This window comes from Tupaia chinensis, unplaced genomic scaffold, assembly GCF_000334495.1.
Source record: "Tupaia chinensis unplaced genomic scaffold, TupChi_1.0 Scaffold000146_1, whole genome shotgun sequence".
In the NCBI taxonomy this organism is placed as follows: domain Eukaryota; kingdom Metazoa; phylum Chordata; class Mammalia; order Scandentia; family Tupaiidae; genus Tupaia; species Tupaia belangeri.
In genome coordinates this window covers 14,406,348-14,419,785 of record NW_006159616.1, presented here as the reverse complement: position 1 = coordinate 14,419,785, position 13,438 = coordinate 14,406,348, and the positions used below count along the sequence as shown (strand labels likewise).

General features: G+C 53.5%; 1 protein-coding gene across 1 annotated transcript in view; it reads left to right on the top strand.

Annotated features, from left to right (window-relative positions):
- SPSB1 (splA/ryanodine receptor domain and SOCS box containing 1) overlaps nt 1-13,067 on the top strand; it is an 86,182-nt gene extending 73,115 nt beyond the window's left edge. The window contains exons 2-3 of the mRNA XM_014586588.2: nt 4,942-5,783; nt 10,957-13,067. Of these exons, the coding sequence (XP_014442074.1) occupies nt 5,090-5,783; nt 10,957-11,084 (822 nt within the window). The 5' untranslated portion in view covers nt 4,942-5,089 and the 3' untranslated portion in view covers nt 11,085-13,067. The remainder of the gene's footprint in view (nt 1-4,941; nt 5,784-10,956) is intronic.
- Nucleotides 13,068-13,438: the final 371 nt, after the last annotated feature.

Here is a 13,438-nt window from a genome sequence, read left to right as displayed (position 1 = left end):
AGGGCGGGCCCCCAGCCACAGGGCACTGCTGTCCTCTGCTCTCCCATTGCAGCCCTGCAGGGTGGTATATACAGCCCCACCCTGCACACCCTTTGTGACTTTGCTTCTCTTGGGTGGGGGCCAGGACTGAGTCTTCCCACCTCTGAGACATACCAGTTGCCAACTCAGCAACCTCAGGCCCTGACGCTCCTGTATATTCCTGCAAGCCCTGGGCATCTGTGTTTCCTTTTCTGAATGGCAGAAATTGGGTGGGGAGATGGGATCCCAGAACTTGCACCTGTACTGGTCCTCCCATTTGCTACCTAAAGTTTGGTGCCCACTGCTGGACTGCTTCCTGATCCTGTGGCATGCATTCCCACCCCATCCCAAGCGCTATGTCTAGGTACTTCAGTGATGGGTGTCAGCAGTTTTGCATGGATTTAAAACAGAGGTCACCTGGGGCCAGCAGGCGCATGATAATGAAGGTTCTGGATCCCACATAACCAGTTCTACAGTTCAAGTCCCAGGTCCAGTGGCCTGAAAAACACACCTGGCTCATGTGTACATGCCCAGAGTCCCCAGAAAAGGATGAAGGCGAAGCAATTACAATGTGGTTATCCCTCTACCCCCAGAGACCGATTTCTCACTTTCCCTCTCTCTGTTTCTTTCTGGTGGGCGCATAAACCCTATAGCAAAAAAAAAAAAAAAAAAAAATCTAAAGAAAAAAATAGGGGTCAGTGAACCATAGACTATGGCCAAATCTAGCACACTGTTTTTGTAAATACAGTGTTATTAAACATAAACATAGCCATGCCCATTTGTGTACATGTGTACATATTGTCTGAAGAACCTAAGATGTTTACTATCTAGCCGTTTACAGCACAGGTTTGCCAACCCCTGGTTTAAAAGGGACCTTAAAATTGATCTGCTCTTTCTCTGCATTCCAAGTGCCTGGGGCTTGGCCCAGTGACGATGTTCATCTTCGGGGCCAGGTGTGAAGTGACTGGGAAGTCTGGTTAGCAGCGCTCTTTATTCAGTGATGGAGCACAGTCTAGAAAATATAAATAAGTGTGAAAATGCCAGTTGTGCTGAGCTCTCTGGAACATTGTCTCCACTGAGTTGTGGCTAAGTGTGTGACACAGTGGTGACACCCATCTTAACAATGAGCAAACGGAAGCTTGGGAATGCTGAGGGTGAGTCTTAGTCAGTGGTCCAGGCCACTTCAGGCTGCAGGGCTGAGAAGCATCCTGTCAGGCTGAGTGCCAGGGAAGGTGGTGAGTCCAGCTCCTGGGGACCTACAGGAAGGGTGGATCTGCATGACCACGTTGTTAGATGAACAGAAAGAGGAGAGTGCTGCCATGTCTGTCATGGCTAAAGAAATGCCTGCCTGAGTGTATGTGTGTATGGGAGGAGCTGTGGATTAGAGAATAAACATAAAAATAAACACACAAAGATGTACAAGTAAATAAAAGCAGGAATCAGGTGAACTTGACTGCTCTGATCGAGACAGCTATGGCCCCAAATCATACCCAGGTTTATTCTTTTAAGGGGCAGAAAATGGGGGAATGGAAAGTGGAATGCAAAGCTAGTTGTTTTTAGGTGTTAAATGGCTGAAGATCAAAGACACCTGGTGCCATGTAGTCCTATGTAAGTTTTCCCTAAATTTCTTGGGCAAATTCTGATTAAGACATGTGACTTCTTTAAACTGATACTGCTTGGCAGTTTCAGAAATGCAGGCAGATAGTATATTCACATGTTAATGTCATTCATTGCCCTCCAAATGATTGTCCATAGAACCGTGTTTCTGCATGTATCTAAACATCACCATGTTTGCTCAGGTTTGGGCTGCTCCCTACAGGTGGTTAGTTGGCTTTGATTTCCTTGCCCACTAAGGAGGTGGCCAGGTGTGGCCAGTAGGAAGTTCACAAGAAGGAAGTGTCATATTTAACCGTAGGTAGGTAGGGTAGGGGACAGATGAGTCAAGAGTGACCCTGGGGTCACCACGGTGACTGGCCACCTAGGAGGTGACACAGGTAGCAGGATGGTACAGAAGCAGCAGAGTGAGCGGCTTATGTCCTCTGGCATGCCCTTGTGAGGGAGTCACCCCACAATGCTACAAGCATTTTTACTTGCTTCCCTACCAAGGGCAATGCCCTGCCCTCTCTCCCCAGCCTCCTCTCTCCTATGGACTCCCACTGCTCAAAGCCAGTGATCCAAGGGCCAGAGGTTCTCAAGCCCAGCAGAAGCTCAGACCAGGTTGGTATTCGTGGACTTGCTGGGCCACCAGAGGTAGTGGTATCTCAGGACTAGGAAGAGCCTGTGGAGCTGACACACAGTGGGCATTCCACGTTGATGTCACCTTTCCTGGTGACTCTTCCTGAGGCTAGATTGATCTGGCTGCTGGGAGAGTCCTGGCAGCCATCTAGTGCTTACCTGCTGCAGCCTTTGCAATGCTATGTCTTCCACGGAAACAACACATGAGGGCCCTGAGTCTCACTCAGGGGTTGACCTGTCCTTGTAAAAATAAAGTTTTATTGGAACACAGCCATGCTCAGCTATTTCTGTACTGTCTGTGGCTGCTTTTCTGCCACAACAGCAGTCAAGTTGCTGTCTGGCCCACAAAGCCTAAGATGTTTACCTTCTAGCTCTCCGTATAAAAGTTTGCCTCCCTCAACCTAACTGCTATGGTCCTTCTCATAGCTGGGTGGAGACCCAGCTCACTCCAAGTACTGGAAATCACTTTGTTGAAAAGACTTCTCTCACTGTGACCATGAAGCTGACAGAGGGCAAAGGCTGCTTCACTCAGGAAGCAGTCAAATGCACTCTTAGAGAAAGTGAATTTCCTCCTCATCTTCCCAGGGAGCTGACCTCTGACCCCATAGCTTCCTGAAGAATTGAAGACACAGAGGCCAGTGGGCACCAAGCTAGAGGGGATGTCCAGACAGAGAGATTGGTATGGGGATTTCTGTGCCCCACTCAATGCAGCTCAGACTTTGAGAACCACCTCGGACCAGCTACCCCCAGCTCAGAAAGTGCTTGAATGGCAGTCAGGGAGAAATGGAGACAGGGAGTTCAGAGAAGACTGCAGCCAAGTGTGACCAGGATCACATTTCCATCTGCAATCCCAGGCTCCCCTCATCCTCACACAACCCCTCAACCAAGAGTGCCCCATCAGCAGGATTAGAGAAGAAGTCCTGAGATTTCTGAGACTCCTGAGAGAGCAGATGAGACTGGAAGCGAAAGTTGGGATTGCCCTGGAAGATTCAGGATGTGAGGTCACAGCCTTCACAGAACAGAAGTGGGGCAGCCCTGGCTGCAGAGGGACACTGCAGTTCTGTAGCACTTTGCAGGCCTCAGACACAAGGGGCCTGCCTCTGAAGAGATGACCATACCAAGGAGTAGAGGGAGCACTGTGCCTCCCACCAGAAAGGGCAGAACAAGAAGCATGGTTTGCCCGTGGAAGTGGGGTTCTGGACACCAGGAGTTCCCACAGAAAGGGTCCTCTCGGTGCAAGGCCCTAGGAGACCTGGTCACCCTGAGTATGCCTTCTCATGGGGTCTCTTCCCAGCTGACAGAGCAGCAGTTCAGATGGGCCCCACTGCAGATCCTGGCCTGGCTGAGATCCTCAGATTTCCCTGGTTCAGGAGCCTACAGCCTCTCCAACACTAGGTTCCTTTGTGTCCTTTTTGTCCCCTTTTTTCAAGTGCCTTAGTGCTTCTTGGAAAAGCGTGATGATTTCCCAGCAGTGAGGCTCCTCCACACGTGCATTTTTAGTTATGTCTGTTTAGCCAGGGGTCTTCCTTCCTTCCTGTCTGGCTGTTCCCAAAACTGAGCAACCAGGAGTCCTTTTGAGAGGCCTAGGAGGTTTTAATGGCAGAAAGGGCTTTTTCTCTTGAGGGAGGCCCAGAAAACCAGAATGACACGCTATTTCCCTTCTGAATGCTGAGGGATGCTGGGATCCCATCAGTCCTATCTGCAGCCTCCTCCTGGGGTGCCGATGAGGAGCACAGGGACAGGTGCAGAACGGACAGGAAGGATACAGCGAGAGCAGTCCTGCGAACCCGTGGCCCACTCTCCCATAAAAGAGGAGGGATGGTGAAGCCAGAGAAGGAATAAGGTGTCTTGGAGTCAGATGGAATGATGAGACCCAAGCAGCAAAACCTCGGCTTCTAGTTGAAAGGTGTGAACAGGACGAAGGTGGTCAGCCATCTAAGTGTTAGTTGATCCACTACTTCCTGAGGGTGAGGCTCAGGGTGAGAGCCCGCATGCCCACATGAATTGAAGCTTGTCTGAGAGACTTGAGAAGAGCAATGCTGGTGGTTCTGGGCCAGGTGGGACCCAGGATCTGTGGAGCCTGGAGACTGAGTGCACACGGACCTCCAGGTTGGGTTTTTCATCTGCACTGTGGTTCCGTTCCCTAGAAGGAATTGCTGGTGCATCCTTTGGAGGCAGTGTGCTGGTAAAGAGAGGACATGCTGGGATTTGGCATCTCCAGTAGCCCCTGCTGGTATGTGGGGCTCCCTGTTCCCTTCAAAACAGGGAGGCAAGGACAGTGCACTTCTCTTTGTTTTGACTGAGTGAATGTCCATGCAAAGCAACTGACTCCAGGTTTTGCGCTGCCTTGGCCTCTGCACTGTGAAACCCTATGTGTCAGTGGATGTCTGTCCAGTCCGCACCCCACACAGTCTGCACCCCACTGGCCCCCAAGCTCACCTCTCCATGTAGTAGAGGCCAGCAGCCCCTTTCCTCTGTGACAGCACGGGCACAGGGACAGAGGGGAATTTTGTTCCATAGGGATGCAGGGAATTTTGTTCTGTGCCAGGGCTCTGGCTTGCCTCATCCCAGGTGCAATGGGAGCCCAGACACCAGGCTGCTGGGAAGTGTTGGTGTGTTTAGCTGTGCTTTCCCCCCGTCGTCCTGCACCCCGCTCACCAGCCTCCTGTTTTTCTTTCCGTCCACTAGGCAATACTGAATGTGCCACGACTCGCAGAGGTCTCCTAGCAACCCTCTGTAGGAATTCTGCCTGGCTCGACTGGAAAACTGGAGGCGAGGCCCCCAGGTTGATGACTTTGCCTTGGGAGTCGGTGGGAAGGTAAAACCAAAGACGAACATGGGTCAGAAGGTCACTGGCGGGATTAAGACTGTGGACATGAGGGATCCCACATACCGGCCCCTGAAGCAGGAGCTCCAGGGTCTGGATTACTGCAAGCCCACTCGGCTGGACCTACTGCTAGACATGCCCCCCGTGTCCTACGATGTCCAGCTGCTCCACTCATGGAACAACAACGACCGCTCACTCAACGTCTTCGTGAAGGAGGATGACAAGCTGATCTTTCACCGGCATCCGGTGGCCCAGAGCACAGACGCTATCAGGGGAAAAGTCGGGTACACACGTGGGCTGCACGTGTGGCAGATCACGTGGGCCATGAGGCAGCGGGGCACACATGCCGTGGTGGGGGTGGCGACAGCAGATGCCCCCCTGCACTCCGTTGGGTACACAACCCTTGTAGGGAATAACCACGAGTCCTGGGGCTGGGACTTGGGGCGTAACCGACTCTACCATGACGGTAAAAACCAGCCAAGCAAGACGTACCCCGCTTTCCTGGAGCCAGACGAGACATTCATCGTCCCCGACTCCTTCCTGGTGGCTCTAGACATGGATGATGGGACCCTGAGCTTCATTGTGGATGGACAATACATGGGAGTGGCTTTTCGGGGACTCAAAGGCAAAAAACTGTATCCGGTAGTGAGTGCCGTCTGGGGCCACTGTGAGATCCGCATGCGCTACTTGAACGGACTCGATCGTAAGTGTCCCTTGTGCTACCCAGGGCAGTGCCCTCTGCATTTCCCCATGGCCCTGGCAAGGCCTGGGCCAAACGTTTACCCAGAATTGCTGGAATTCAATATATTAGTGTGTTTACACCCTCGGAGGTGACACTTGCCCATGTTTGGTGAAGTGAGGCATTCTAGCTGGAGTCTGCTAGATTAGGCAGTGCCTCATGAAGGAACAGGTGGATGGACAGAGAGATGAGTGAGGGAATGATGAATAAATGGAAGGATGGCTGGGTGGTTGGACAGATGGATGTGTGGATGGATTGATGAATGGATAGATGAGTGAGTGGATGACGAGTAAGTGAGGGACAACGGGTGAGTGAGTGGCTGGCTGGCTGGACGGGTGGTCTTTGTCTCTGGCTGACCTGCCTCCAGGTGTGGTCTATCCTTGACCAAATTCTAGCAGCGTACCAGCGTGTTATTGAGTTAAGGTTTGCAGCCTTAGGAATCCTAGGAGCTCTCAGCTAAGTGAAAGCTAGCAACCGCTCCTTCATTAGGTGAGTCTGGGGTCTTTTTCTTCTTGTGCTAGAAGCTTGAGTAGCTTGTTGAGTCGAGATGCTGGGAAGCTTTTGGGGGGAGCACAGGGATTAGAAACAGGCTGAATCAGCAGTGATACCTGCGTAGAAAGGAGATCTCCAGCTTTGGAAAGAAGAGTGACCTCTCTCAGACAATGTGTGAAAACACCCTGTGTGTGGTGCACGGTGCCCCCACTGGGAGGTGAAGGGCTCGTGGCTGCATGGGTGGGATCCTGTGGGAGCAGGAGGTACTGATGGTCTGGAACTGTCCACCCCCGTGGTTGGCCCTCACTCCCGAAGCTTACCTGCATGGGTCCCTTCTGTCACCTGCAGATCTCTCCTTGGGAAGGGGCTGAGCCAGATGGCTTCATCTACCCATGGGGGACCTGTCTTTAGGGGCAGGTCTGGCCTGGCACCTGGGCTTTAACCCTACTGCACAGGTCAGATACCCCAGCCACATCTCTGGAAGACACTGCAGAAAACAATCAGAGCAGCCCAGCGTGAGCAAGCTCTCTCCCCCTCTCCCTCTGCCTCCCACTGGAGCTTTGACTGGGTGACAACCGTGGGCTGACAGTGGGTCGGGGCGTGTATGGCGTGGGCTCCCAGGATGCTCAGTCCGCCCCTGTGCAGCAGCACCCCTAGGTCATGGTGTGCCCAACAGCGGTGACCCTGTGCATATCTAGCAGGTAACCTGAGAAACCAGCCTCAGTCCTGGATGAGGGGACCCGCAGAGCGAGTTCTGTGAGCCTAGTTCCCCAGGTGGCAGAAATGATGGCGATTAGTCCACAGGCAAATTTGCTTTGAGCAGGGATAGGCAGGGGTTGGGAGGCCCAGGCACATCCTCTCCAGGACATAGGGTCTTGGGCTGCCCTCCCTCAATTCTTCCAGCAACAGGGTGGTCACAGACCCAGGAAGGCTAACATCCATTCTGTGCAGACAGACAAATGGGGGCCTTGCAGGCCTCCATGAGCGTGGTCTAGTCTTGTCCCCCAGAAACAGGCCACTGATACTCTCTCATGAGTTCTGGGAGTTTGCACGGATTCACTGTTGGCGCATCTTGGCTCCAGAACCCGGACTCTCCAGAGCAGCACGGAGGGGACTGGAGCCTGCTGGCCCTCAGCAAGCCAGGGCATGGCTTGAACAGAGGGTTTGGACAAAACAGACTCAGAGGCCCTGACACACGTTTCATGAATAAACGATGCCTTGCTTGCATGGCATAATTTTTCTTATTTGGAACATTTTAAAGGGGTGGGGGGGGGATACAGAAATGGGAATACAGTGTTAGGAAGTGTGTGTGTAAGGCAGAATCTGGCCTCCAAGTGTCATAGGTCACTCTTGACCAGTGGTGAGGACCACCCCTTACACCCTCCTAGAATGAACCTGGTGAGGGCAGGGCTGCTCGGCTCCTTCCTTTCCCCAGTCACAACATCCCTGCCCTGCATGGCCAGGGGATCTTGGAGGATTCGGATGGGGAAACAGATGGGATCGTTCCTGGGGCATCGACCTGCAATTCATTCACTCAGTCTGTGAGCTCAGTTCAGCACCGTGCTCTCGGGGTATGAGTTGGGTTGAGATCTCTCAAGAATTGAGAGAGCCTCAGGATGGACTCTGAGCCTTCAGACAGGCCATCAGGTAGCTGCCTCTCACAGAAACATGGAAGCCGGTGCAGAAGGCTCTCCCAGTTCCTCAACCTTCTGCTCCCAGAAACAGCACCAGATTGACTTCCTCATTTCTCTGCGGCAGAGTCAGTGTCACCCTGTCGTTCACATAAATTATTTAAATGCATGAGTGTCTCAGCTTCCTTGGGATGAGCATAGTAGCCAGAGGCCCCTGTCAACAGAACAGGAGGTGCCCACCAGCTCAGTGGAACTTTGGTGAGTACCTGGGCTTGTGGATGGAGCTGGACAGGAAACCTACAGCCCAGTCAGCAGAACTGAGGTGGGGGAGACCTTGGGTCCTGGCAATGACAAATTGAAATTGGTGGCATGGACATTTTTCCAAGGCACGGTGCCTATGTTTGCTTCTGTGGCCGGTGCAGTCTCGGTCTCTGTCCAGTTTTTGAAAAGCGGTCAGCCCACGGCCTGTGCAGCACCAGTTGTCTCCTACAAGATCGGGCAGGCATGACCGATTCGTGTACTTGAGGCCCCAGAAAACAGATCCCTCCACAGGACGGCTGGGTGACTCTGGCCATATTTTTAGCTCCTAATGCATCACTGCAGCCATTAGCTGCCACTTCCGTAGCACATCTGGGAAGATGCCACAATTCTTGCCTAACTGGGTTTTTCGATGCCCAAAGACGGGTGGGCAGTAAAAACTGTCCCACACCGCACTGCTTTTGGCAGGGGTAGGATGAGGGAACTGTAGAGGCTCATCCCTTTGAGGCTTTGGTGCTCAAACCTTGGACCCCCCAGCTCTCACCTCCCCATACCTGTTTCCCCATCTGTAGTTGGGGGCCACAGTCCCCACTGGGGACAGGTGTCCTACCAGCTGTAGCTGCCCCAGTGCTGTGATGTCAGCCACCTGAAACCGGGGCTGGAGCTGGGCCTTCCTCAGGCCTCTGCTGTTGGGAAACATTACTGCGTAAGGGTTTTGACCTGAAACCCATTACGGCAAGAGGAAAGTGGTGGGAACTCCTCCTCAGCCCTCACTCCCATAGCCTGGCAGGGCTCCTGGGCCACACTCAGTGGCTCTCTAGTGCCTTCTCAAGGGCCTTCCAGCCACCAGGGAAAGCCCCTCCACCTCCTTGTAGGGGCTGAGTCACATCCTCCAGGGAGGGGGCTCTGGCAGGTGAGGGGCAGGGGAAGGAGAGCTCCTGAGTGGATGAGGGGAGCACAGCTGAGTGTCCCTGCTCTACTGGGCAGAGGTCCAGGCCAAACGGGATCCACTCCTGATGCGTTGCTGCAGCCATTACTTGCCTCTTCTATTGCGCGTGTCGGAAGGTCCTGCAATTCGGGATATACTGGGTTATTCCACATGATCAGGATCTTAACTGGATGGGACTTTGGGAAGAATTAGGTCCGGATTCCTCATCTTACCGATGAGAAAGCAAGCTTGGGCAGAGAGAGTGATCCGCTCTAGGTTAAGACAAAGACGCAGACCCAGGCCTTGAGTTTCCAGAGTAGGACGCTTTACCCAAGGGAACCCCAAGGCTCTGAGCAGGCGACTGGGTAGGTACCAGACTTTCCCCACTAGGAATCTGTGGGTTCCTAACCCTAAAGGACAAAAGGTCATTTAGTTCATCCTACTACCTCTAAGCAGGGCTCTTCGTAGTCACCCCAAGCCGTCCAGAAAAGACCTCATTTCAAGACTTTCCATGAACAGTGTTCATCGTTTCCATCCCTCCTACGGCCTAGCTGTCATTGCAGCTGTGGGGGACAGAGGTGTCCTCTTTTCAGTCCGGAACCCAGTAGACGCGTTATCAGCGGACTCGAGCACAGAGCCCAAGAGCTCCGGATTCCTCATCTTACCGATGAGAAAGCAAGCTTGGGCAGAGAGAGTGATCCGCTCTAGGTTAAGACAAAGACGCAGACCCAGGCCTTGAGTTTCCAGAGTAGGACGCTTTACCCAAGGGAACCCCAAGGCTCTGAGCAGGCGACTGGGTAGGTACCAGACTTTCCCCACTAGGAATCTGTGGGTTCCTAACCCTAAAGGACAAAAGGTCATTTAGTTCATCCTACTACCTCTAAGCAGGGCTCTTCGTAGTCACCCCAAGCCGTCCAGAAAAGACCTCATTTCAAGACTTTCCATGAACAGTGTTCATCGTTTCCATCCCTCCTACGGCCTAGCTGTCATTGCAGCTGTGGGGGACAGAGGTGTCCTCTTTTCAGTCCGGAACCCAGTAGACGCGTTATCAGCGGACTCGAGCACAGAGCCCGAGAGCGGTTAGATAACAGAAAATGATTCCCTTCCTAGCACCTGTGTAAGGTTTGAGGCCAGGGGTGCGTACTGGGGAGAGCTGCTTTTGTGTGGCCCAGATTGACCTGTGTGGAAGGGACAGGATAGAGTGGCTCAGCGGGAAGAGCAGTGGTGGCCTGGGTTCAAATCCTAGCCCTACCTTCTGCCAAGAGTGCAACTCTGGAGTCATTGAGACCCCATCCATCAGTTTCCATGTCCGCAGTGGGGAGAAGAGTCTCTCCCTGATTATCCGGTCATGAACAAGTCACCGTGGGGCTTGAACGAGTTAGTGTTTACAGAGCACTTACTAAGGTGCCAGCTCAAAACGGGTTCTCTGTGCTAGTTATTAAGGGTAACTTTTTTAATGAGAAGGGGAGAGAGAGAGAGGTAGGTATTTTTGGCAGGGTCTTGCCATGCCAAGATTCTCTGGCTCAGCCTTCAGGTTAGCTAGGCTTATAGGTGTGCACCGCCACACCCAGCCTGTTTCAGTTGGGCCAGGAACTGAAACTGGGGCTCCCATGTGCCCCCAGCCCACACAGCAGCACTCGCCAGCTTGAACCACCTCGCCCGAGTTTGCTGTAAAATTAAAGATCCGACAACTGAGTTATTACTATTTATTTACTATTTGTTGAAATTCCTGCCTGTCGCCGCTGATACTGCTGCTGTGAGACTTGCTTGCCAGAGTCGGGTCCCTCACCGTGTGCTCACCTACAGTCTCTCTCCTCTGTTCCCCCAGCCGAGCCGCTGCCGCTCATGGATCTCTGTCGGCGCTCCGTGCGCCTGGCCCTGGGGAAGGAGCGACTGGGTGAGATCCAGGCACTGCCGCTGCCTGCCTCCCTCAAGGCCTACCTCCTCTACCAGTGATGCTCCGCTCAGGACCACCAGCACGACAGCCACCTGGTGCCAACTCACTAAGCCGCCTGCTGCCGCCGGGGCCACCGCACCCTGCACCTGGGACCAGGGTTCGCAGCCATGGGCAGAAGCCCTGCCCCTCCTTTTCATCCTCCTGCTGCCTCGGCCGGACACGGACAGACGCCGCAGGGGCTCCTCTTCCCCCTTCCCGATGCTGGCAGAAGGCAGTGTCCCTGCATGCCACCTTCCAGCCTCTCCTTGAGAAATGAAGGAGAAGAAACTCACACTAATGCCCTACACTGAGCTCCATCTGCTCTCGGGTGGGGCCGATGCACCCACACCTTCGGGAGAAGGCTGCAGCGGCCTGGGGGTCCCAGGGTGGAGGGCAGCGGGAAGGGCCACACTCCGAGAGCAGATACCAGGAGCACTGAGCGGTGCTTACATAAGGGCAGGTGTCCAGCCACAGTGCCCAGCTGGGCCCTGCTGCAGCTCATGAAGCTCAGGACGTCAAAAACTAGCCCTGGACACCAAGGCAGAACCCAATGGACCTTCCATAGGCAAAGAAGCACCCAGCGCTGATCCCAGCTGCCGGTGCCCCCTGTACCCTGTATTTATTCTTTTAACAATAACAAAGCCATTTATTTATTCCATTTAGAAAGGAAGCCTTGTTTCGGTCACCTCTCTCCGGCGCGTTCTGTTGCTTTTCTTCCACCTGCCCCTCCCTGGTATGTGTGTGCCTCACCTGGCCTTGTCCCTGGGCCAAGCCCTTAGCACGTGTGCATGTGTGCACAGGTCCAAGGGCGGCAGCGTTTGGGTCCCCTAGCCCGCCGTGTCCAGGGGGCTCTGCTGCAAGTTGCCGGCGGGCCCTCAGGGAGAGTGCGTGTCATGTGCAATATGCGTGTCTTCGCGAGCCGGTCTAGAGGCCGTGGCGCTGCCCTGGGTCTGCAGGTAGCCATTTACCTCTCGGCTCATACGTCTTTGCACATGGTTGGATTTCTTTAGTCTTTTGTGGGGTTTTTAGTGTGGTTTTTGATTTTATTTTCCTAGCTGAGACTTCCCAAGTGCATTCTGGGGATACCAGAGGACCAACAGAATTAGGAAGGGGTGGTAAGTGGGTCTCCATCCCTAAAGCCAGGAGCAGGGTAGAACTGGGGAGACCAGGAGCAGCGTGGGGCCTCTGGGAAGCCAGCACAGGTCTCTGCTCAGCAGTCCTGCCTGAGTTCTGGGCCCAGGTGGAGCAGCCCCAGTACGCCCCGACCCCCCTCAGAGCCTCAAGATGGGTGGCGAGGGGCAGTCGGCAAGCAAAGGAGGTCCCCTCTCCTTTGTCACTGTCATGACCTCTCCAGAAACTCCCCACGTGGCAGACCCCAACCCCTGCCACTGCCTTTGCCATTTCTTTTATCCTGAGGTCAGCTCTCAGAGTGTGGCTTCAGTTCATTTCTGCACAGGTACAATAGATGACTCTATTTGTTTAAAATGTTTAATATATATATACACACACATATATATATTTGTCTGTAAGAATTATGTTTGAAACAGCTGCTGTAGTGTACCTTTTTAAAAAGAAACAACTTCCAGTGGAGTATATTTTTTAAAGCACAGAATTGGTGCCAAGACTGGGTGAGGAATGTAAATTACCCCCTTATTATTTTGAGGGTTTTTGCTTTGGGGAGCAGAGGACCTTACCTGTAAGACTTTTGAAGATTTCTCCTCATAGCTGTTGCTGCAGGATGGGTCCTGTCCTGAGGAATGTTGCACGTGAGAGTTTCACATGTACAGATCCCAGCTTGTCCCCTTGACCCGCCGTCCCCCGGGGGTGCTGGATGGACCACCAGGCTCTCTGCATCGTCCACTCCTCAACTCCCTGGGACCCCACTCCTTTTCCCCATCAGCTCAGAGCCTCGTGGCTTGTACAGTTTTGAAACTCCCGTTCTCTTTTATGATGGTCGATAATAGTCAGTAACCTAATAAAGGAAAGTTTGTTCAAATCTCAAACCACTTTTGAGTTCCTCCTTTGTGCCTCAAGGGAGGGGAAAGGGGCGTGGCCAAGCCCTCCTGGGTCCGGCCAGCTCTGCTGCCCACCGTCTGCAAGAGATGATGGGGTGATTCCCTGCCACCCCTTGGCAGAGGGTGAGATGCCAACTGGCGCCTCAGTGGAGCAGGAGGGTCCTGAGAGATGACCCTGGAACGTCCGCATCCCTTTTCAGAAGCTCACAAGGCTGGCTGCCCAAATGGAAAGAACTTGCTGCACCTGAGAGAAAGGGCCTCTGTTCATAGGCCAGAGAACTCGGTAGCCCGAAGGCACAGTGGGAGTTCTTGCCCCCCCCCCCCCCCCCCCCCCGCCGCGCGACACAGAGACTCACTCC